This window comes from Nannobrachium achirus (assembly GCF_963921795.1).
Source record: "Nannobrachium achirus genome assembly, chromosome: 19".
NCBI lineage: Eukaryota > Metazoa > Chordata > Actinopteri > Myctophiformes > Myctophidae > Nannobrachium > Nannobrachium achirus.
The window spans coordinates 38,484,861-38,507,587 of NC_137826.1; the positions used below are offsets into that span (position 1 = coordinate 38,484,861).

The 22,727-nt window shown below is 43.3% G+C and overlaps 1 protein-coding gene across 1 annotated transcript in view; it reads left to right on the forward strand.

Annotated features, from left to right (window-relative positions):
* The window catches only part of LOC308305142 (beta-1,3-glucosyltransferase-like), a 64,113-nt gene extending 41,874 nt beyond the window's left edge, over positions 1-22,239 (forward strand). Inside the window, exons 11-16 of the mRNA XM_080749842.1 lie at positions 4,297-4,410; positions 15,006-15,105; positions 15,871-15,990; positions 16,599-16,743; positions 17,790-17,930; positions 22,126-22,239. Coding sequence (XP_080605968.1) covers positions 4,297-4,410; positions 15,006-15,105; positions 15,871-15,990; positions 16,599-16,743; positions 17,790-17,927 — 617 coding nt within the window. The 3' untranslated portion in view covers positions 17,928-17,930; positions 22,126-22,239. The remainder of the gene's footprint in view (positions 1-4,296; positions 4,411-15,005; positions 15,106-15,870; positions 15,991-16,598; positions 16,744-17,789; positions 17,931-22,125) is intronic.
* The last annotated feature ends 488 nt before the right edge of the window (positions 22,240-22,727 follow it).

Here is a 22,727-nt window from a genome sequence, read left to right on the forward strand (position 1 = left end):
GCAGAGCTGCCCTTGAACCCTCTATAATTGGTAAAACAGACCCGTAAATAACGTACTAGATACAGCCTTTTTTCCACTCTCTGCCAAACGGTGGACGCGTTGCGACGCGTTGTGAGCTTGTAGATCTGCAATTTTTTTGGCAAATGTTCCGCCCCAGAATAGTGGATGTTGGGGATATTTTGATTATCGCGATAATATCGTAAATCGCGATTTCTTTGGTCACAATAATCGTGATATGAAATGACCATGTCGTCCCATCCCTAGTGGCTACGCGTTAGAGACAGGGTTTGTAATGGGAAGAGACAGGGTTACTTATGGGGAAAGACAGGGTTAGTAATGGGGAGAGACAGGGTTAGTAATGGGGAAAGACAGGGTTAGTAATGGGGAAAGACAGGGTTAGTAATGGGGAAAGACAGGGTTAGTAATGGGGAAAGACAGGGTTAGTAATGGGGAAAGACAGGGTTAGTAATGGGGAAAGACAGGGTTAGTAATGGGGAAAGACAGGGTTAGTAATGGGGAAAGACAGGGTTAGTAATGGGGAAAGACAGGGTTAGTAATGGGGAAAGACAGGGTTAGTAATGGGGAAAGACAGGGTTAGTAATGGGGAGAGACAGGGTTAGTAATGGGGAGAGTCGGACAAGCGCAGTGTCGGAGTAGTGAGACATCGGAACAATGCTACGCACCCGAAGGAAGAGCTAGCAATCTGACACATCCCCATTCCGATTACCAGGTTAGCATTCACCAGCGTCGGCAGGTTAGCTACTCACCGGTTAGCATTCACCAGCGTTAGTTTTACTGGGGTTAAGGTTAGATTTAGGTGGTCGGAATAGCAAGCGATGTGTCGGGAGTGTCGACGTGTAACCGCTAGCAATGCCTACAGTATATAAAGAGAGTGTTGTTGCGTCAAATTGGGAAAATAGCCAATCTGGTTGTGAGCTTGTAAATCTGCTATTTTTTGACAAAGTGGTTAACTCATTTAGTGCCCCTGAAATTAACGGATTATAAAGTCCACGATGCCACCTTCAGGCTGGCATCACCGCCGTTATCTTATTTTGAAGGCCAGAAGTCCACAGCGCAATCACTTCCGGTCTGACGTCATCGGGTCGTGCGCCGGAACCGATCCGTGTCCACGTGGAGTTGTGTAATGGCCGACCGGGAGCTTTTATAACTGTGTAACATAAGCGAGCATCTGCCTCCATCCTAGCTTCTAAAGTGTAGTTTTGAGATAATGGACATTGCTGGATCAATTTGGCCGTGTCTCAGGCTATAAGATTAACCTAACTAAAAGTATATTATTTCCATCAAACGAGGCTGCATCCAACCTAGATTACACTCTTATCCCCCTCAAAGTAGAGAGAACTCAATTCACTTATCTAGGAGCAATAATTACACGTAAGTTCAAAGACCTTTTCCAGCAGAATTTCGTCTCTCTTGTAAGCCAAGTTAAGACATCATTACAGCAGTGGTCACCCCTTACAATGTCTCTGGCGGGTCGCATTAACTCAATCAAAATGAACATTCTCCCCAAATTTACGTATCTTTTTCAATGTGTACCGGTGTTCATTCCAAAGTCATTTTTTACATCTCTAGACTCAATTATCTCGTCACACATTTGGCAGAACAAGAAACCACGTGTAGGCAGGGCCTTACTTAAAAGGGCGAAGAGAGAAGGGGGCATGGGACTTCCTGACTTCCGTCATTACTATTGGGCTGCCAATATACGCTGTCTAACCTTTTGGAACCATTACTGCTTTTGCCGTGACCGTCCAGAGTGGACTAACCTAGAACTAGAGTCCTGTGGGGAATTATCGCTCCCAGCCCTTCTCGGTGCACCGTTGGACCGGCCATTGCCCGAACTGATAGTTAATCCGGTTGTGCGTCACACACTGAGAATATGGACTCAGTTCAGGAGAACCTATAACTATGGAAATATCTCTTTGTTAACCCCCGTAGCCTCCAACCACTTTTTCGTTCCGTCATTAAATGACATAACCTTTCGTAATTGGCGCGGGAAAGGCATCAGAAATTTCAAGAACCTGTTCATAGACAGGGGTTTTGCCTCTTTCGAACAATTGGCAAGGAAATACGGCCTGCCTAGATCGGACCTTTTTAGGTTCTTCCAAGTTAGACATTATGTGGAATCTGTAATACCCGACTTCCCTGAAGAACCCAATACCAATCCCATAGACACCTTTTTATCTTTCGATCCGACGACAAAAGGCGCTATATCAATCCTATATGACACCATCTCCAATCTGAAATCCGCGCCATTGGACAAGATAAGAGCTGACTGGGAACGGGATCTTGGGCTCGCTTTATCGGAAGAAAAGTGGGATTCAATTTTTTCCTCTATACATAAATCCTCCCTCTGTGCCCGCCACTGTCTAATACAGTTCAAAATAGTTCATAGGGCCCACATCTCTAAAGCCAAACTTGCAAGCATGTACCCTGACGTGAGCTCTAGATGTGACAAATGTAACGGTGAAGCCACGCTTATACACCAATATTGGTCGTGCCCACGGCTACAGTTGTTCTGGAATGGCGTATTCGATACACTGTCCAACATTTTAGAGCGTGATCTAGACCCGGACCCCCTATTGGCTCTGTTCGGTACAGTCGGAACTGAGGGTCTTCCCCTAACACGGACAGAGAGTCGTATGGTTGACTTCACATTACTGATTGCTAGACGTGCCATTCTGCTTAAATGGAAAGATGCTGCCCCGCCCGGGCTCAATCAGTGGCTTTGCACTGTGATGTCCTGTCTGGAGCTGGAGATGCTGAGGTTCTCAATTGCTGGCTCTGAAAAGAAATTCTATAAGACTTGGAGCCCTTTTATGATGTTCTACCGTAATACCCAAATGGCGTAGTGTGGCGCTTACCTGCTCTGACCAACCCAACACGTAGCAAGTTCTGAATATCTATTCCGCTTCCTTACTTTCTCTCTTTTCTCTGTACTAATTTTTATTTTTTATTTCTTGTTTTATTGAATCTGGTGTGCAACCGTCCTGGGGATTGAGGGTGGGGGGAGGGGGGATAGGGGTCGGGTTTTGGTCTCTCTTATAATGATGTACTCAGAGATATCTACATGTGATGATGTATTTTTTTATTGAGATTGTCTACCTGCCTCTGGGCTATTTCTATGTGAAAAATATAATAAAAAGATTTGAAAAGAAAGAGATAATGGACATTAAAGATGAGATCCCCCGTCCACCTCAATGTTATGGATGGGACTATTTTGTGCTCGTGGAGCCGTGATGATGCGAAATCAGCGACGGATTTCGTCTCCGGACCTGCGGCGATTCTTCTCGGTAATGTACTCGCCGTTACAGTAATAGATTACTTTTCCCGAGATATCTCGTGAATGGCACTACAGATACTCGAGTACATTTCACGAGACATCTTGGGAATGGCACTAGATGAGTTAAGACACACACACACACACACACACACACACACACACACACACACACATGTGTGTGCGTGTATGTGTGCGTGCATGCGTGTGTGTGAGTGATTTGTGTGTCTGTGAGTTGATTGGTGTTGAGGTGGAGGCACTTCACCAAACAAAACAACATTAGAGTGTGAGTTATTGACTTACTCTTACTCTGATGGCTCTTCAGGGCCACTTAGCCAGACAGCTGAAACCTACTCAAATCGCAAAAATGATGAAAATATTCTGTTTTCAGCAGGGTGGAAATGAAGCAGCCATTATGGGCTCTTTTTTTTTTTATATATGTATAAACAGTAAACCTGTCAAAATAAGGGTCACCTGTGATCCTGTTTGCAATCCTAGCAGCGCCGGGAGCCCTACTTGAAATTCACTGAAATATGTTTCATAATGGGGTGCGTTCATTTAGCCCTGTGTCACCACCATGCCAGTGATGGAACATTTTTGTCAAACCTTTTTTTGCCACAGACATAGGCCAGGACAAGTAAATCTTCAGAATTCAACATTTATTTGAGTAAAGGTTCAAAAGTATTGGTATCAAAATGTATTTCAAGTACCAATTGTAGAAAGTACTCAGTCTTCAAGTCTTCAAATGTATGAAATGTACAGTATAAAAGAATATTTTGAAAATAGCAGATCTACAAGCTCACAATGCATCGCACCACAACATATTGTGAGCTTGTTGATCTGCTATTTTCAAATGACCGAAATGTATACTGAAGTAGTTAATGTATAATCAAAATCTAAAAAGTAACTAGTAACTAAAGTTTTCAAATAATTGTCTCTTCTCTTCTCTTCTCTTCTCTTCTCTTCTCTTCTCTTCTCTTCTCTTCTCTTCTCTCCATCAGTTCCTGTGGTGAAAGCCACCTGGGGCAAAGACGCTGCTTTTTTAGAATACTACAGCGATGTCACCGATCCCTCCATACCCACAATTCATCTGGGGATGCCCAACACAGAAAGAGGTCAGTTGACGCAATGTTTGTGTGTTCATGTCACAGTCTTGGGTCATGCTTTTGGAGTTTCTGAGTAAATCCCCACCTGAATATGTTAAAGCTTTCGCAACTTTAGTGGGAAGACGCATAAAATATGACCCAATGTTTGGCACACTATAGTCCCACACTCAAGCCATATGTCAAATCGACCGGCTTCATTGGGAATGGTGTGCTTCCATTGACATTAATGGGAAGATGCGAAAAAGACAAGACAAGTTTGGCACACTAGTAGTCCTCCCACTGTTTTCGATCGCAGACACGGACATGCTTTCTGTGCTACCGTAAAAAAAGCGACACGTTTTAGCCTTGCAATACATAGTTATAGACAATTGAAAATACATTGTTTTGACTAACAAATAGGAGCGGAGAAACAGACAATTCTGTGAAAAGAATAAACAGGAAGTGGATGGAGATACGTTTTTTTCCAATGACGTCATTTCACATGTTGACCCAGTTTTCAATTTCTTTTTACAACACATGGGGCTGTTCGCTAACTTGTGAAAAAATGGAGAAAAAAATAACAATAAAATAAATAAAAAATGAAATGACAACACGTGATTGATTCTGGAAAAACACGGGATTGGCTGTGAATGAGTTGACTCTTTTACTGCCATATGTAGGCTAAACTAGGCTAATCTTCTTTTCTGCTTTTGCCAGTACAATCACTTTGGCCTACCTTTGAGAATTTATAGAAATATATCCATCCATTATTTCCATCTGCAGTGTTGTTTAAAAGACCCCTTTATGCCTTCTAGTGTGGGAAAAATTGGATAAAGTTTGAAAGCAATTAATGATTAATTAATTACTTCTACAAGCTTTCAATCTACAGTAATGTGGTGTGCGCACAGCTTCGATGTGCCATGGCATATTTACTGCACTGCCAGTGATAGCTGATCTACATTTACTCCGCGATACTAACGCTATCCTGTTTGTTTCATCCAACATATGTATCATATCCAATGCTGCTGGTCACAGCAAAACGTATATTTAACGTCAAATCAATCATCAAGTTAAGGGGGGAAACGATCGCTTTGAAAACTGTTCTACTAACTCCAGGTACGTTTCATTTTCACTTTTAAACAAAACACTTTGTTCTGACACATAGTTGAGAAAGAGACACCCATGAGACTACACAGCATTGGAAAACATTTCCAGAAAGACAGATGACTGTTTATTATTTACTGTTCACCTTGGCTGTCTGGAAGAAAGGGAATATCCGCACTCGCTGCAGTAGTTTCTTGTTTTGTATTTTTATTTCATTAATGCACAACAGCAGTCTCACCAGTGTAGAAGATGGTCAGACGGACCGGTTTCGTGCGGATATTCCCTTTCTTCCTGATACTTACCTGAATCTGCACCCAGTAAGCAAAAATACTTTTCTACTCTCGCAGAGAGCGCGTCATCTCCAGACGGTTTTGTACCGACTAGGAGTTTTTTGTCCACCTTGGCTGTCTGTAATGAGACTGCTGCTGGCTTCGCTGCATATAGGCTACGGATGTCAGCTGCACTACACACACCTTTACTGTGTGCCAGGCTAGTGATATAAAAGGCTCCCATTATAAATGCAAATGTTGGGGCTTAATAACCGGTCTGTCATACAATAAACAAGAAAAAAGATTGCTGCCACTGTTAAGAAAAAAATCAGGTTGTAATTAGGGCTGTCTTCGACTTTTTAAGTCGAATCGAGTCGAGGGGTTCATTCCGACGCGTCGACGAATCGTTTTATACTTTGTGTAAAAAAAAAAAAAAAAAAGAAATCAAGTGTTGCTTTAAACCACGTCAACATAATACAATAATACATTAAGATGAATTGAATACACAGCGTTTTCGGTGTTATCGGTGCGCGAGCACAACACCGAGTACGTTATCTGCACAGCAGTGCACTGCACACCGATAACACCGTTAAAACAAATACAACTTCTCCGCTGTTCAACTCTGCCCCGTCAGCAAGCAGCGCAGTAGAAATGAGATATTCGCGAACAATTCGACTCTCTTGAACGGCTCTTTTAAATGAACGATGGGATCCAGTCCGCAGTCGCGGGACACAGAGCAATGACTGAGTAATGGGTCAGTGTCGAGAACAGATTCAGAATCAACGGATCATGCACAGGGGGAGGCACAGCCCATGCACGTTCCAGCTAGAGCTAGCAGTGTGGATGGCTTGGATTACAAAAACACTGGAACAATTCAGAAGCACTTAATTAGAAAATGTAACTGGTAGCCTACACTTGTGTATGTTAATCTGACTTTAGTAGATTGTTTACTTCTTGGACATGCGTTTGTGCTGTGTTGCAGGTTATTTAATATGGGATTTTGACAGCTTGCTTCTCCTCCTCTTAACGGAACCCGCCGCGCCGACTCAAACAATTGGCGTCGATTCCCGGGGCTTAAAACGACTTGTCGATTCGTCGATTTTTAGAAGACAGCCCTAGTTGTAATCTTAGTGAGGCTTAATAGAAGTTGATCCAGGTCTCGGGGCGGCTTCGGACAGAATTATTTCTGTCAGACAGTTTTATATATTTTTTACCCCAGGTTTTATATTTTCCTTTATATATTTGTCACTCACTCACTTCAATAGTGACGCAGCGACAGTATCTTTTGTAGCTGCATTTTATTTCCGATTTTATTTTATGCTCCTACAATGCTGATATCCTCTCAAATATAGTAACACTGACTGCGTGCGTGTGTGCGCGCGCTTTATGCGTGTGTGTCGTGTCAACACACTGAATTTGAATAGGAATGTTGAATTGAATGGAATGTGTTCAGACTCCGAGTATGCAGCTGCAGATGGTCGATACACATCTTCCAGCCAGCACAACAAAACTGACACACACTTTAGTCCAGTGTGTTGGCCCCCTGCTGGGAGCTTCTGAGTGATGGAATTGATCATTCAATCCGCCTTGTAAAAAAGGAGAATAAAAAAGAAACAAAAACAGCTGTGGAGGCACTGATTCTGCAACAACCATTCCCAACCAGGCACGTGCACACATAGATATCAGAGGGGGCTTGAGCCCCTGCCCTTTTATCTGTCTGTAAAAAAGTGCCCTCTTTAGAGCATGAATGCAGTTTTTACTATGGTGAAAGAAATGCAATCGCCCCCTTTCCATGGCATACCAGAAGAAAGCATTCCAGTGCCTTCTCCAAACTCTCCTGAACTTGAATGCAGCATCTTATGTTGACAGAATTGTCCTCATTGTCCAGAAATCCACACATCTCCAGTATTGCCTTTTTTATGCTTAGTTTAGTGTGTTATGAAGTACCGAAAATAGCCGACCTCCAAGCTCACAACGTGTCGCAGCGCGACGCGTTGTGAGCTTGGAGGTCTGCTATTTTCGATATTTTCACCAAAAGGCCCTTTTTAGACATTTCAGCCCCTGCATCAGCCCCTGCCTCTCTAACATTCTCTGCACGTCCCTGTTTCCAACATGTGGGCCACTGGTGGACTGTGGGGAGATTGCAAGTGGTCTCCCCAAATAATTGGCAAAACTCTTTTACAGTTAAGAATGACATTAACATCAGTGTTGGGAATGACGCGTTACATAGGCTAACGCAGCTACTTTTCTCGGTCCCGGGCCAACATCTAATTTCTCTTTTGGTTCTTGAGCTAAAAAGTTTGGGAACCGCTCTTCTAATCCATATGAACCTGGCTCCCTTCAGAATTCAATTTCACACTTGGACAACTCGATAGCGGAGTGGATAGGGTACATAATGCCCGACAGTGAGTCACTCCCCCAGTTCGATTCCCTGGCCAGCCATGAATGTCACTCCCCTTGTCTCTCTTTCCGTGTTTCCAGTCTCTTTACATTATAGGCTTACTACTACCAAATAAAAGCTCAGAAAAGCCCCACAAAATAACGCGTCAAATTAGTAAATTTCCCTGTGATAACGATAGCCTACTGCCCTACAAAGCCAAAGTGCAGTAACTACGTTTTTGGACACACCAACAACTTATTTGTGTATCCCAAATGTCAAATTAGCCTTTGTGATATTGGAGGATAAACAGTTACCTCAAAAACAGGTATGCAATCCCTTATATGCCTATATCTCATTTGGCTGATCACAACACTTTTAATCAATTTTTCAGTCAGAATTTGGTCAGAATTTTGGTCAGAATTTATTGAGAGGATTGCCCCTTGAGATGCAGCATCTCATTTTAGAGGAGGTCCTAAACACATACAGTAACATTACATTCAGTACAAAAACACATGACTAGACACACAAAAACACTACAGTCATTCTTTTGTTTGTAGTTACGGCTTTGTAGGACAGAATACATGTCCCCAGTCAGAATACATCCAGTGTCCCCTGACTGTATGGTAGAGGAGGTGCGGACAGATTGATACTTTATCACGTTATCACGTCCAGGGACGTGTTACCTGGTTACCATGGTAACCAAGTAAACAGGTGCTGCTTGGAAGCCAGAGAGTCAGCACTCTCCCAATATTCTCTTCCTCTCTCTGTATCTTTCTGTATTTCTGTCCTCTCGTTCACCGGTCTACTTACCAGAAGCACAGGCTGTGCTGACAGCAGGGTAATATAAGTTTAGTGTATGTGTTGATGATGCATCAGGAAGCTACTGTAGGAAGCAGATCAGCAGTTCTCGAGGCACATGTCTGCTCCCTGGCCAACAGTAAACACAGCCATTCACTGCGATAACCGTATATCAGGAAGAGGACACTGCTGTTGTTTGTCTTGTAAAGGCTTTTGGCCGTCTGTCTTGCCAAGATTCTTTCCAGAGTTGACAGATGACTGACAGAGGACAGTTGGAGGTGGATGCCAGAGGTGTTAAAAACTTCAAAAACTTTGAGAGCCTGAAAGATGGAAGAAAGTCGGACTAAGTACTATAGTTTAATTAGCACCTTTTCACCTGAATCCAAACAAAACAAAATAAAATAAATATAATAAAATAAACACAGATTTGTATTTATTGTATTTCTTAATTATGGAAATAGCAGAAATAGGACTTAAGTGGTGGAAATAACATCTAAATCCTAAGAGTTTTCCGCAAAGGCGCAGACACCCCTTGTCTTTTTGCTAAGTAAAGATAATTGATCAGTGATGGTTAGGTTTCTGAAGTGTCCACAGCCCAGGTCCCTGGACCCCACTGTGAGAATCACAGCATTAGAAGACATCATCACACAACTGTGTGGAGTTTTTATTTAGAGCAAGCTGTTCTTTTAACAATGTATTTATGTCCACACACAAGGAAAGCGTACACAGACACAAATGTCTAAGTTGCAGTGAAGGTTACTTTCACAAACTCATGGATATGTCTTCATGATACAACTCGCATGTCACTCAGCACTCCATGGGCACAAGTAGCGGAGTATGGCAGCAGAGGCGGCTGCCTTTCTGCCTTCAGTGCCTTGTCTTTGGACACACACACACACACACACACACACACACGGACGGACGGACGGACGGACGGACGGACGGACGGACGGACGGACGGACGGACGGACGGACGGACGGACGGACGGACGGACGGACGGACGGACAGACAATTCTCCAATTATATTAGTAGGATTATTTTACAAAACAGACATAATGACATAATAGTCACATATCCCCAGTAGCAATTTTCCTGTCATGATTGTGTCCACTGTCATGAATGTAAGAGGACCTCATAGAAGAGGAAATTGGGAGAAAATCCTCTTTCAGAGAGAAAGTTTGAATGATTTTGACACAATATGAGATAACTAGATTCCCGGCCGCTGGGGAAAACTCATATATTTTGTCAAATAATCCCACCATGCTATAATTGGATAGCAGATCTACAAGCTCAAAACGCGTCGCTTTGCGCTGTATTTCAGGCTTGTGGATCTGCCATCTGAAGAGCTCTCGGGTCCAATTACAGTATCAATGACTCCTCCATTAACCTCTGCTAATTTCCTCTGCTGTTCTTCACCACTGACATGGAACGTCTCGTCCTTCATTCTTCAGTGCTGATAGAAGTGTTCTTTACATAGCTAGCAGTGCAGAAATACTCTGTTTCAAGTGAAAGTGCTGTGTTAAAGTTTTACTTGTGGACAAAAGTATTGTGTACAGCAAATATACTGTACTTGTAAATCGGCTATTTTCGAATAAACAAAGTATAAAATTGGGCTTAGTTGGTTGATGTACCGTATGTTTTGTAATAATAATCTAAATTTAAAGTAACTTGTAACCAAAGCTGTCAAATAATTATAATGGAGTAAAAAGTACAATATTAGTCCCTAATATGAAGGGGAGTAGAAGTACCAGTAAGACTCCCTAATCGGGAGATAAGGCAATTGTAGCCAATCAGGAGGGAATATGGGAAATGGGACAGATCCATGTTGGTGACATGACTTTAGAGATGCTGTGTACCGCTTTGCATGATATTAGGGCAAATCTGTAGGAGCAGTGTCCAAAAATGTGTTCTGCAGAAATCTGCCTCATGGTGGCGCTAGAAGAGGGCCATGTGAGAAATCAGGGCTGGAGGTTGTGGTTTGCCAGCCTAGGAGTGTGTGTGCAAAGTTTGGCATGTATAGGGGCAACAGTGCCGGAGATAAGAGTAGGACCAAGAGTGTGAAGTGACGTGCCGTGATGTGACAGACGGAGGGATGGACTGACGGACAGCCGGTGGAGGTTTTCATAGTAACTGCGACCTGACGGTCGCAATAAAGTATCCAAAAGTTGCATTATTCACATTAAGTAAATGACAAGCACCTGAGTAATTTACTTCACTGGGCACAGTATTTGAGGAAATGTACATTACCTTCCATTGGTTCCCTGAAGTTTTCTCTCTCGCTCTGTTTCATTCTGCTTCGGGGAACGCCGGCACTCTTTGCCACCTCATTTCCTAGCTTAATTGTCTTTATCTCCGTAGGCTGACACTGCCTCCCTGCCTTTTTCTCTGTCTCTTTCAGTCTAGCCTCGGAAACCCAGACTACCCAAAATAGCAACCCGGAGGCTTTGAGATGAGCCTCTCATCATCTGCCCATATCACCAGCCATAGCCACACTTTTCCCCTACTCATATCTTCGCCACCGTTGCCCATAACCATGCCAAACTTTGCACACACACTCCTTGTCTGCCAAACCACAACCTCTCATTTCTCACATGCCCCTCTTCTAGCGCTGCCATGAGGCCGATTCTTGCAAAACCCATTTTTGGACACTGCTCCTACACATTTTGCCCTAAAATCACGCACAGTGGTACACAGTATGTCTAGAGTCATGTCATCAACATGGATCTGTCCCATTTAGCGCCACCATCAGGCTGATTTTTGCGCAAAACTCATTTTTGCACACTGCTCAAGCACATTTTTGGACACTGCTCAGATTTTGCCCTAAAATCACGCAAAGCGGTACACAGTATGTCTAGAGTCATGTCATCAACATGGATCTGCCCCATCTTGCCACCATCACATTTTTGGACACTGCATGCTCCTACATGCTCCTACAGATTTTGCCCTAAAATCACGCAAAGCGGTACACAGTATGTCTAGAGTCCTAATGGCACTTACAGGCCTATTTGTGCATACATGTGACCTGACAGTCGCTAATCTCACGATTAGGGTTAGTCTTACTGGTATATATCGTAATACAATGAGGGAGCCTTGAGAGCGATACAGATGGTTGGAGAGACAGAAACAGACTGCCAATGCCTGTCCAACTGGACAGCTCATTCTTGCTGGCTCGGCTGCAATGTAGCTGCTGACCACGCTTGTCTTTTTATAATTTGCATGTGTTGCTGCTTAGCTAGTGTGAACGCAGCATAACAGCAAGAGATAAGTAAGTACAACACATACAAAGAGATAATGAAGTGGGTCAAGTGAAGTGTGTCAGGGCTTGTGTTGAGGCAGTACAGTCAGTCACCTCTTCCTGCTAAAAGTACAAATTTTCCCTTTGTACACCAGTAAGAAGAGAAACAATCGGTCAGGCTCCCCCAGAGTTAGTGTCGAAGTGTCCTTGAACAAGACACTGAACCCCTAATTGCTCCCGATGAGCAGGTTGGTGGTGCCCCGCCATCGGTGTATGAATGTGTGTGTGAATAGAATGGATGAATGTAATTGTAATGCACAATAAGTGTGAAGCGCCTTGGATAAAGGCTCTTTATAAATGCACCATTTACTATTTTAACCAATGATTTATTAGGGAGTAAATGTTATTTTGTTTTACTGGAACTCATTTTTTTTACTGGAACTCCAAGACAGACCACCTTACACAAGACATAGGCCTACATGTGTGATACAGAGAATGAATCAAAAGGTAAGCTAATTGGTGGCATAATAAGCTGTAAATGAGCGGTTTTTCCATTTGTGTATAGTAATACATTTATGGACTGACCTTGTAGCAGAGCCTAACTCATTATAATTATCATTTTAAATATTTTATATTTGTAATATACTTTTACTTTTTACTTTTTAATAGGGTTACAACGGTATGAGATTTTTAACAAAAAAAATATAGTCAGTGTCAACACCGCGGTTATCGGTAACACCGTTTCAACCACCATTGCGTGTCTTGTCGTCTTGTGAGCACTCAGTAGCAGCCAATGCTACCTCAAGCTACAACAACAACAACTATCCGACCATATTAAAAATTCGGCTTTGTAAAAAAGCAACAACAGCCTCAGTCGTAATAAAGTCGCAGCGCGCTCCCGTGATTCGGTCGTTATTCAATCGTTAAATGTGAGGTAGTGTTGCGACTCGATTAAAAATTCAGCTTTGTAAAAAAGCTACAACAGCCCCGCGTTTTCTTGTTTGGCTAATCGTTGTTTATCTGCCTACTGTGCGCTGTGAAATTATAAAGCCACAACTAGTCTCCTGGAACGTGCCCTGCGAGTGGGGACGAGACATCATGCAGTCTGATGGGCTGTGCCTCCCCTGTGGATGATCCGTTGATTCTGGATCTGTTCTCGACACTCCCACACAAGGAACGGCTCCCGGCCTCCCGCGATTGCCGAATCCAGTCGTTCATTTAAAAGAGCTGTTCAAAAGAGCGGAATCGTGTGTGTGTGTGTGTGTGTGTGTGTGTGTGTGTGTGTGTGTGTGTGTGTGTGTGTGTGTGTGTGTGTGTGTGTGTGTGTGTGTGTGTGTGTGTGTGTGTGTGTGTGTGTGTGTGTGTGTGTGTGTGTGTGTGTGTGTGTGCGTGCGTGCACGTGCCACCAAAACTGTGGGAGGAGTATCGGGGACAAACTTTTTGTTTAAATGAAATAATAACAAAGCATAAAGTCGCCCACTAATAAAGATCTTCAATGTATATCAATGCATGGCAGAAAGTTGTTTTGCTGAAATCTGTGGAAGACAGCCCCTTATCAAACCGTCTCATTCAGAAGTATTTTCTCTGAAGTGTAATACTTTTAAAGATCCCTGTGAGATTCACACACACCAGTGGGCACAGGGCAGGCTTTGAAAGCATCCTCTGAGCTGAATCCCTCCTATCGCTATCTATAATGCACAATTCGATTTGATGGGAGGGATGGGCGAGAAAAGCCATGCCTCTGCTTTTGATTCCACCTCCCCACCAGTTTCAATCGCCAGTGGGGGATATGAGTTATCTCCCTGCTTCTGATCAGACTGAATTAAATACATGCATTTCCTACTGTGTAAAATTTTTAACACTTAAGTTGCAGTGATTTTTTCTCTTCAATGTCCCGCGATGCCATGGTCTCCATAGACTTCCATGTAATTTATAGTGCATGGATCGTGCACGCCCATGCCTAAATCTGCTTGGAAATCCGTTCAGGCATTCATGATTTATCAGCCATTATGTTTTCTTCAGATGTAAACAAACATGGCTGCCATGTTTGAAAGAATGGGTTGGTATGGGGGTTAAACATGCAATTTCGCGATCGCGATCATGCCTAATACATTTCTGGAGGTCCAAAACATTTTTTTGAAAAAAAAAATGAAAAAAAATCTTCAAAAACGGCCCAAACTCGGGAAACTCAGGGTTGGCACAGGGGTGGTACCTTTTCAAACTCGGGAAACTCGGGGTTGGCAACAGATGTGTTAATTAAACAAAAGTTATGTTTTTTTGTTTTTTTTTGCTTTTCTTCACAAGTTAGCGATCAGCCCCATCTGGTGTACAGAAATGGAAATCACAGCGGAAACTGAACAAGAATTACATCATTGAAAAAACGGCGCTCCACCCGCTTCCCTATGTCAGTATGAGCACGAGACTAACGCCATATGAGACTAACATCATAGAAAGTATGCAGAGAACGACATCACCAAAGCTTACATCACGGACAGAACTGTGTTCTCGCACCGTGTTAGTCAAAACACTGCATTTTCAATCGGCCATAACTATGCATTGCCTGGCTCAAACAAGTTGCATTTATTATCCACGGAAGCAGAAAGCGCGTCCATGTCCATTGATCTAGGGATCAATAGAAAAATATTCTGTGACCAGTTGATAAGGTAAGGAAAAACGATAAATAGCTGGCAGTGAGGGCTATTTCGGTTAACTATTCTTGGCAGTGGAATGAGTTAAACAATAATGTGCGAGTATATCGGCCCCCTGAGCGGAGAAGCTTGCAGTGTTCTCAAGCAAACAACATATAGAAATTATCATTCTCCGCTTGCTCTCATGCAGGGCATTGTGGGAAGACTTTTGCCATCCTGAGACGGTTCCTGACTGATGCTGTGCCGAATGCTGATTGGCTGCTCATTGCTGATGATGACACACTGATAAGGTATAGAAATGTGGTGAGTTAGTTTACTTTTGAAAATATAATTCCATTTTAACTAAATATATACTGTAAATAGGACGTTATACATGGATCTCATACTTCTTGTGACCAGGCTGTCGTCTATGACATATCTATGACTTATCTACATGTGACTCTAAACCTAACCCTAACCCTAACCCATTCATTTACATTTTTATGCAAGTCCTGTGGCCTTACCCTAACCTCTATCCCTAACCCTAACCTCTATCCCTAACCCTAACCCTAACCGTTGAGGGGACCTACTATTTGGTCCCCACACTGTCAGAGGTCCCCTGCAGGTGACTGTGTGAACATGCGTTTAGTCCCCATAAGTGTAGCTAGACAAACTCTCTCTCACACACACACACACACACACACACACACACACACACACACACACACACACACACACACACACACACACACACACACACACACACACACACACACACACACACACACACACCTGCCCAGGCAAAGTTCACCACACACACACACACACACACACACACACACACACACACACACACACACACACACACACACACACACACACACACACACACACACACACACACCCTGTAATATACAGCTAGCCTCTTGCAGAACCACACCATAATAACTTCCAATTTGCCCGAAGGACATTGTTAAACTTTTAAAGTTTTGATTGAACTTTGGGTTGGGAACTGTGTATTTTTAACTGTGTGTGCGTGTGCGTGTGCGTGTGCGTGTGCGTGCGTATACCTCCAGTCTCTCCAGACTGAGGAGGCTCCTGAGCTGTTATGACCCCAGGGAGGCGGTCAGTGTGGGAGAGAGGTACGGCTACAGTCTGGCTCACAGCGGATACAGCTACATCACTGGAGGAGGAGGGTATGTACTGGAAACATATGCTACCGGTACTGTACATACATATACTATATACATATACTACAGTATATATAAACTCAGCACAAAGAAAGGAAACTTGACTTCGGTCCATTATACAGTATCTCTCCTGTAATAATACACATTTTTATTGTTTTTATATTGTTATTGTTGATTTGTCACCTTTACAACGAGGTACAGCTTGTAAGCATCGTGCATTCGTGGAGTGAGCACCACAGCCAAACGTGTGGTTAGTGCCGACCCAAAATATGCCAACATTTGGTCCATTATATCTCCCCTTTAATTATGCCAAATGGTATTGTGTTTGATATCATTGTTATCGTTGATTTGTCACCTTTTGTGTGTGTGTGTGTGTGTGTGTGTGTGTGTGTGTGTGTGTGTGTGTGTGTGTGTGTGTGTGTGTGTGTGTGTGTGTGTGTGTGTGTGTGTGTGTGTGTGTGTGTGTGTGTGTGTGTGTGTGTGTGTGTGTGTGTGTGTGTGTGTGTGTGTGTGTGTGTGCGTGCGTGCGTGCGTGCGTGCGTGCGTGCGTGCGTGCGTGCGTGCGTGCGTGCGTGCGTGCGTGCGTGCGTGCGTGCGTGCGTGCGTGTTTGTAGGGTGGTACTGAGTAGAGAGGCCGTCTCCAGGCTAGTCTCCAGTGGTTGTGGTTGCCATAGTGATGATGCTCCTGATGACATGGTGATGGGGAAGTGTCTGTCCTCCCTGGGAGTCCCAGCAACTCACAGCAGCCTTTTTCACCAGGTAGTCACATACACACACACACACACGCGCACGCACCTGTGTACATTTGAATTACACAGTATGTGTGAGGACACACATCTGCAACGATCTGCAATTTTATAAATGCCATTTTTTACCTAAGACACATTTAAAAAATGCATTCTAAATCCTAACAGTGTTCTGAAAAGCTTATGTTGCTATTTAGCTAAAATCTTAAATGACACAGACACTTTCCCGGATTGGGTTAAATTATTAATCCTAGCCCTACATTTTTGAGTTATAATTAGTTGTGCGTCGTTGGACTAAATTACATTTTAACCTTTGCATAAGCCCGCAAGGTCATCAAGGCAAGGGAACGGGGCGGGCTAAGGTGGAGTCTGAAGGGGTAAGGTGAGTCTTCAGATTACTGAGGAAGATTGGGTGTTACAATGGGCAGTTCGTTCCACAGTTCGGGAGCCAGAAGGGAGAAGAGTCTTGGACGTGTGGAGCATTGTGCCGGATGTTTTAGGGAATGTTCTGGCAGCTGATAAAATTACTTTCTCACTGTGAATCTTCTTGAGCCGTGCACAGAATGAGTGTGCTCGTTTTTGTTTTCTACAAGGTTCTGACTGAGCTTCCCTGATCTGAGTGAGCGGGAGGGAGGGGTTGTAGGGTTGGATCAGGCTTTGAAGCTATCGGGGGTGACATACCTTTGATTGCTTTGTAGGCCAACAACAGTAGTGTTTTGTTCTCTGTGCGGGGCAGTAATTGGGAGCCAATGGAGGGAGCGGAGAAAAGGAGAGACATTTGCTGCGTGCTGGCAGCACTCTGGATCATTTGGAGTGGCTTAAGTGCACATGCTGGGAGGCCAGTGAGGAGTTGCAAAAAAGAGTTACAGTATAGTCACGTTTTGATATGACTGATGTCTCGATTGGGAGCTGGGCTGACTTCTGATCCTAACCCTAACAACTTCCCTGACTATTTTTTTTTTTTAAGAGTTGTACGCACGCACGCACACACACACACACACACACACACACACACACACACAGATCCGTTGACAGCAGGGTGTTGTGTGTCCCGTACAGGCGCGTCCAGATGACTACTCCAGATCCTTGCTGCCCCCGCAGGAGGTCATCTCCTTCCACAAGCACTGGAATGTCAACCCTGTGGCTGTCTATCAACACTGGCTGCTGGACGCCAAGCACCCAACACATGAACTCTAGGAGGTGTGTGCACACATAGACATCAAAGGGGGCTTGAGCCCCTTGCCCTTTTATCCGTCTGTAAAAAGTGCCCTCTCCAGAACCATGAATGCAGACCTGCCAACCCGTACGCATTTTGCGTACTAAGCACGCATTTTAAGGCTCTGTACGCAGGTACGCAAACTCCTCTAACGGCTACGCATTTTTGGTTCGGGGGAACCATGGTAACACATAACACATTCTGCGTTGTGTTGTGAGGCCAACATTTTTGCTCCATGCCGTGTAGTTCTCCCAGGCACCACTCCCAGGTGTGTGAATGGGGTGCATGGCGCTGCGGAGCACTAGAACGGAAGCGATGCTCGTTTTGTCGGTAGAAGAAGAATTTAACGCGGACGGAGTTTGTTTTGTTTTGGTCATAGAGTTATAAGAAGAAGGTTTTGGTTTAGTTTCAGCATGCACACATCTCACAGCGACGCGTTATCGCTCGGATTTCACATAGCGGCGATATTAATCAGATTAATTTATAAAGAAGATACTACGGAGAATGGCCGTGGTGTGCTGCCAACGAGTCTTAACAGGTAGGCTAATAATAAACTTTTAAAACCCTCCTCTGAGGTGAATTCACATGTCATAGCAGCCACGAGGGTGAGAATTGGTGAAATCTCGTACTATGCCTATTGCCTAACCTAAACCTATCTTGCGACGCTGGTGAAACAAAACAACAAGCGGCTGCGGTCCGCCTGGAGCTGTTGTGTTGTGTATGAAGTGTTGTAATTCGTCATACGACGGTGTTGCAGCGAGCAACCAGTCAAAACGTGTGACCCAGTCACCCAGGGCTTAGTACAATGAACTGATATACATTGGCCATGATTGGATAACATACTGGGCTGCCTGTTCCACTTTATCTCTAAATGAGTATGAATGAATGAATTAGGCCCATGTGTATTGTCAAACACATTAACAGTGAACAAATTATTTATCACCTTTGAATATATGAAGACATTAATGGTCTATCAACAATGAGTAGCCTGCAGCCTATATGAATGAATATACAGACTAGGCTGTATGTGATCTATACACAATGTAGGCCTATATATCATGGATGGAATAGAAACCTACATGAGTTGAATACCTTCAACTTCATGCAAATCATGCACAGACATATGGTTTTATTTAGGCTGCTCAATTAACAAAGACACAGGTTTATGTAAATAGCCTACAATGAAAAGCTATTTTGCAATTTGAATAACAGGATTATATTGATGTATGTTCATTCCTGAAGTCACTGGTGACTGTTTTGCGAGTCTATTGTTAACTAACTCTGAGCAAGTGCAGTTAGTATATTTTATTAAAGATTTGTCAACAATATTGCCAAAGCAACATTACTGTATTGCCTGGTAATACTAGCCTCCAGACCAAATGGCATTTTTATTTAAGAGGTTGTTCTAACATCTTGCCTCCTCCTATTAGTGTAAGTCAAGACATGCAATGTGCTACATTTCTGGTGTGAAATTTTGTTAACATAACTGTAAAGGTCCCACCCAAAAAGGTGCATGGAACCCCCCAAAATATACGCTGTTTTGTGCGGGAAAACAACAAAAATTCGGCGCCGCGCCCACTGCGCGGGCGCTGCGGGCGCCGCGCGGGCACTTCGTGCCCGCGCATGAGTACTCAAAAAAATTTCCCAGGGTTGGCAGGTCTGTGAATGCAGTTTTCACTATGGTGAAATAAATGCAAATGCCCTCTTTCCATGCCATACCTGAAAGCAGCATTCAAGAGAATTAATTGCCTTGTCTAAACTCTCATGAACTTGAATGCAGCATTTTATGTTGAAAGAATTGCCATCTCTGTGTAGAAATCCAAGCCTTTACACCGCATCTCCAGAATTGACTTGATTATGCTTAGTTTAGTCTGGTATCAAGCACCGCTGCGACGCGTTGTGAGCTTGGAGGTCTGCTATTTTCAGTATTTTTCACCACTTTAGAAATTTCAGCCCCTGCCTCTCTAATATTCTCTGCACGTTCCTGTGTGCGTGTGTGTGTGTGTGTGTGTGTGCGCGTGTGTGTGCTCGTGTGTGTGCGCGCGTGTGCGTGCGCGCGTGCGTGCGCGCGTGCGCGCGTGCGTGCGTGTCTATCACCAATATTTATTAGCGAGCAACATCTTAATCTAATTTGCAATGTCTGACACCACTAAAAGTGACAACGTTTTAGGATGGGATGAGCATGCTGCTATAATTAACCACTGGATCACTCACAGCTGGGCTGAATGCAGCATTACAACATGTCTGATCTGGATTAGAACACTCTACTGTCACAGAATGTGTTGTTTGTGCTGTCAGGCTGTCAGATTAGTTTCCCAGGAGGAAGCCGTCATCACCTTCCAACAAACCTCAACCCCAGTTCTGTCTGTAGCCATATGTGGGGTCCCGGAAAAACGGTAGCATTCACATTTAACCTCAAATTCAGATCTTTTCTCCTCCATAGGACATTTTTTCCATCCCAGATTAATCTGGGACGGAGGTGCTGTGTCCTCCCGATGGGGCTCCTTTATGGCATGCTTTTAACCCTTGCTTAGCTGTGTAATTAATAGGTGATTACTATGTGCTTTTAAACTGCTGGAATAGGTATGCACTGACCTGAACCTGCTATTTAAACTGTTTTTGACATTGTAGACCTTTTAAAACTTGCAGTTTTGTTTTGTTTCTTTGCGAGAGTGTATGAGGTGCATCGTAAGTCAAACATTCAAAACGGCTGCAGCTCTCATATGATTCCTTGGCATGGATGTCATCAGTGTTGGGGAAAGTTCACTTTCTACATGAACTTTACTAGATCATAGTTCATAATTCAACATTTTGAACTAAAGTTCAGGGTTCCAAAAAATGAACTAGTTCAGTTATTTTCTTTTCTTTTTTTTTAATACATTGCTGCAAGCTATTATTTGTCATAATTGTACAAATTATTGACACAGCCCATATAGAACTACACAGCAATTATTTCATAGAATTTAACATTGACGTGCCCACTCCTCTTGCACCCCTTTTCTATGGACGGGTTTCTGGTCCACGTTACACTGATAAGAAGTAGATGCGTGCGCAGGTTCGGTACCAAAATTAGCCAATGAAACCAGCACTCCCCAAAACAACAGGTTTGGGGATTGGTGGGAATTGATTACATGATACATTCAGCTGTGCATTTAGTCTCAGTGTTTGTAAACAAGAAACCCGTCTATGTGAAATGCCAACGAATCCATAATCCTTTAAGCTTTTATTGTGAAGGCAGAAGTTTCTAAACTTCGCACATCCTGTGTGTTTCTGCATGGTGAAAATAGCTGATTTTCAAGTTCACAACGTCCCTTGGATGTGAGCTTGCAGATCAGCTATTTTCGGCATGCAACACATAATATCATACGACAAAGTATAAATCAGGCTTTACTTGGGAGACGTAACGAGGAGGCGATACACACACACAGCAATTCAAAGACGAGACGACGGGCCACACCGCGAACGAGCCGTCAAGCGCCGTTCACGGATAGAGAGGAAATACAGTACATTCAGTTCACGTTCGCCCCAACATATGAACGACCGTTCATTGAACGTGTCCAGGCACAACACTGGATGTCATCACATTTCTTTAAATGTCATTCTCTGTCTCTGTCTCAAAGGTCTTGTCAGGCAGGTAATTGGCTGGAAAATTGAATTAGCCTCAGAAATCTTGCCTGTGAAAAAGAACAGAAAAGCGGGGAAATCTATCTTCATTATCTCTGCAAATCAGACACATTTCAAATCGTCTGTTACTTGGCCCTCTGCGTCTTCAACAATCCATTGGCTGTGTCATCATCAATCACTTGGTCAATAGTGCTGTTAACTATAGATTAACAAGTAAAGTTCAGCTAAAAAAAATAAAAATAACAATGGAGCTCAAGAACGGAAGTACAAAAAAAAATAAAAAATGCAAAATATCTAAACTGCCCAGATGTAACATATCGTCATTGTCGGGCAGACACCTTGTATCTCCAAGTTTCAAAATAGTATGCTCTTTCATAAATTAAAGCCCTACTTCATCATACAGTGAAAATAGCAGATCCAATGGTTTTGGACATACAAGGTTTCCAACGACGATATTTTGCCTAGTTCTTTAGTAAAGTTTTCACAGGCTGTTATTCCTGACTCTCATGCCCTCTCTCTCTCTCTCTCTCTATCTCTCCCTCCCTCCCTCTCCAGAATCAGAGAGTGCAGTGCCTCAGTTCCAGCATGCATGAGTCACTTTCAGGGTTTAACCATAGAGTGTGAAAATTAATGGACTGCAGCGTTACGCCCATATACTCTTTAGACCGTGAATGAAGCCTGTTTTGCAGCGATCTCAAATCCGCCATCTTCCTACATCCTGTCCTGAATTGGAAACAGAAAATAAAGGTTATTGGTTGGGATGGGGGGGGGGGGGGGGATTCTTTCCAAAAAAGTGTACAGAAAGAGTTAAAATTTGGTTTTTATGTGTCCACACCCATCAGTTCATTAAGTATGCCTGGTTGTCATGGTGGGTGCTGACCCAGCTGAAGTTAGCCACACCCACAGTGGTGGGTGAATGGTAAAAAAAAAAAAACAACAAAGAAATCTGCCCTACTTTATCATCAATTTTAAAATAAATGGGACCATAATATAACAAAATGATCATGGTGATTGAAAGAAGACTGCGACTGGAAGCATAAAGTATTTATGACAATGTTTATAAGGTAATAAAATCAAGTGTAAAGTTCTGCAAAAACCCATCCACTTCAATGACACCAGCAGTGGCAAAACGGCAAAACTAGCGGCCATTCATACAA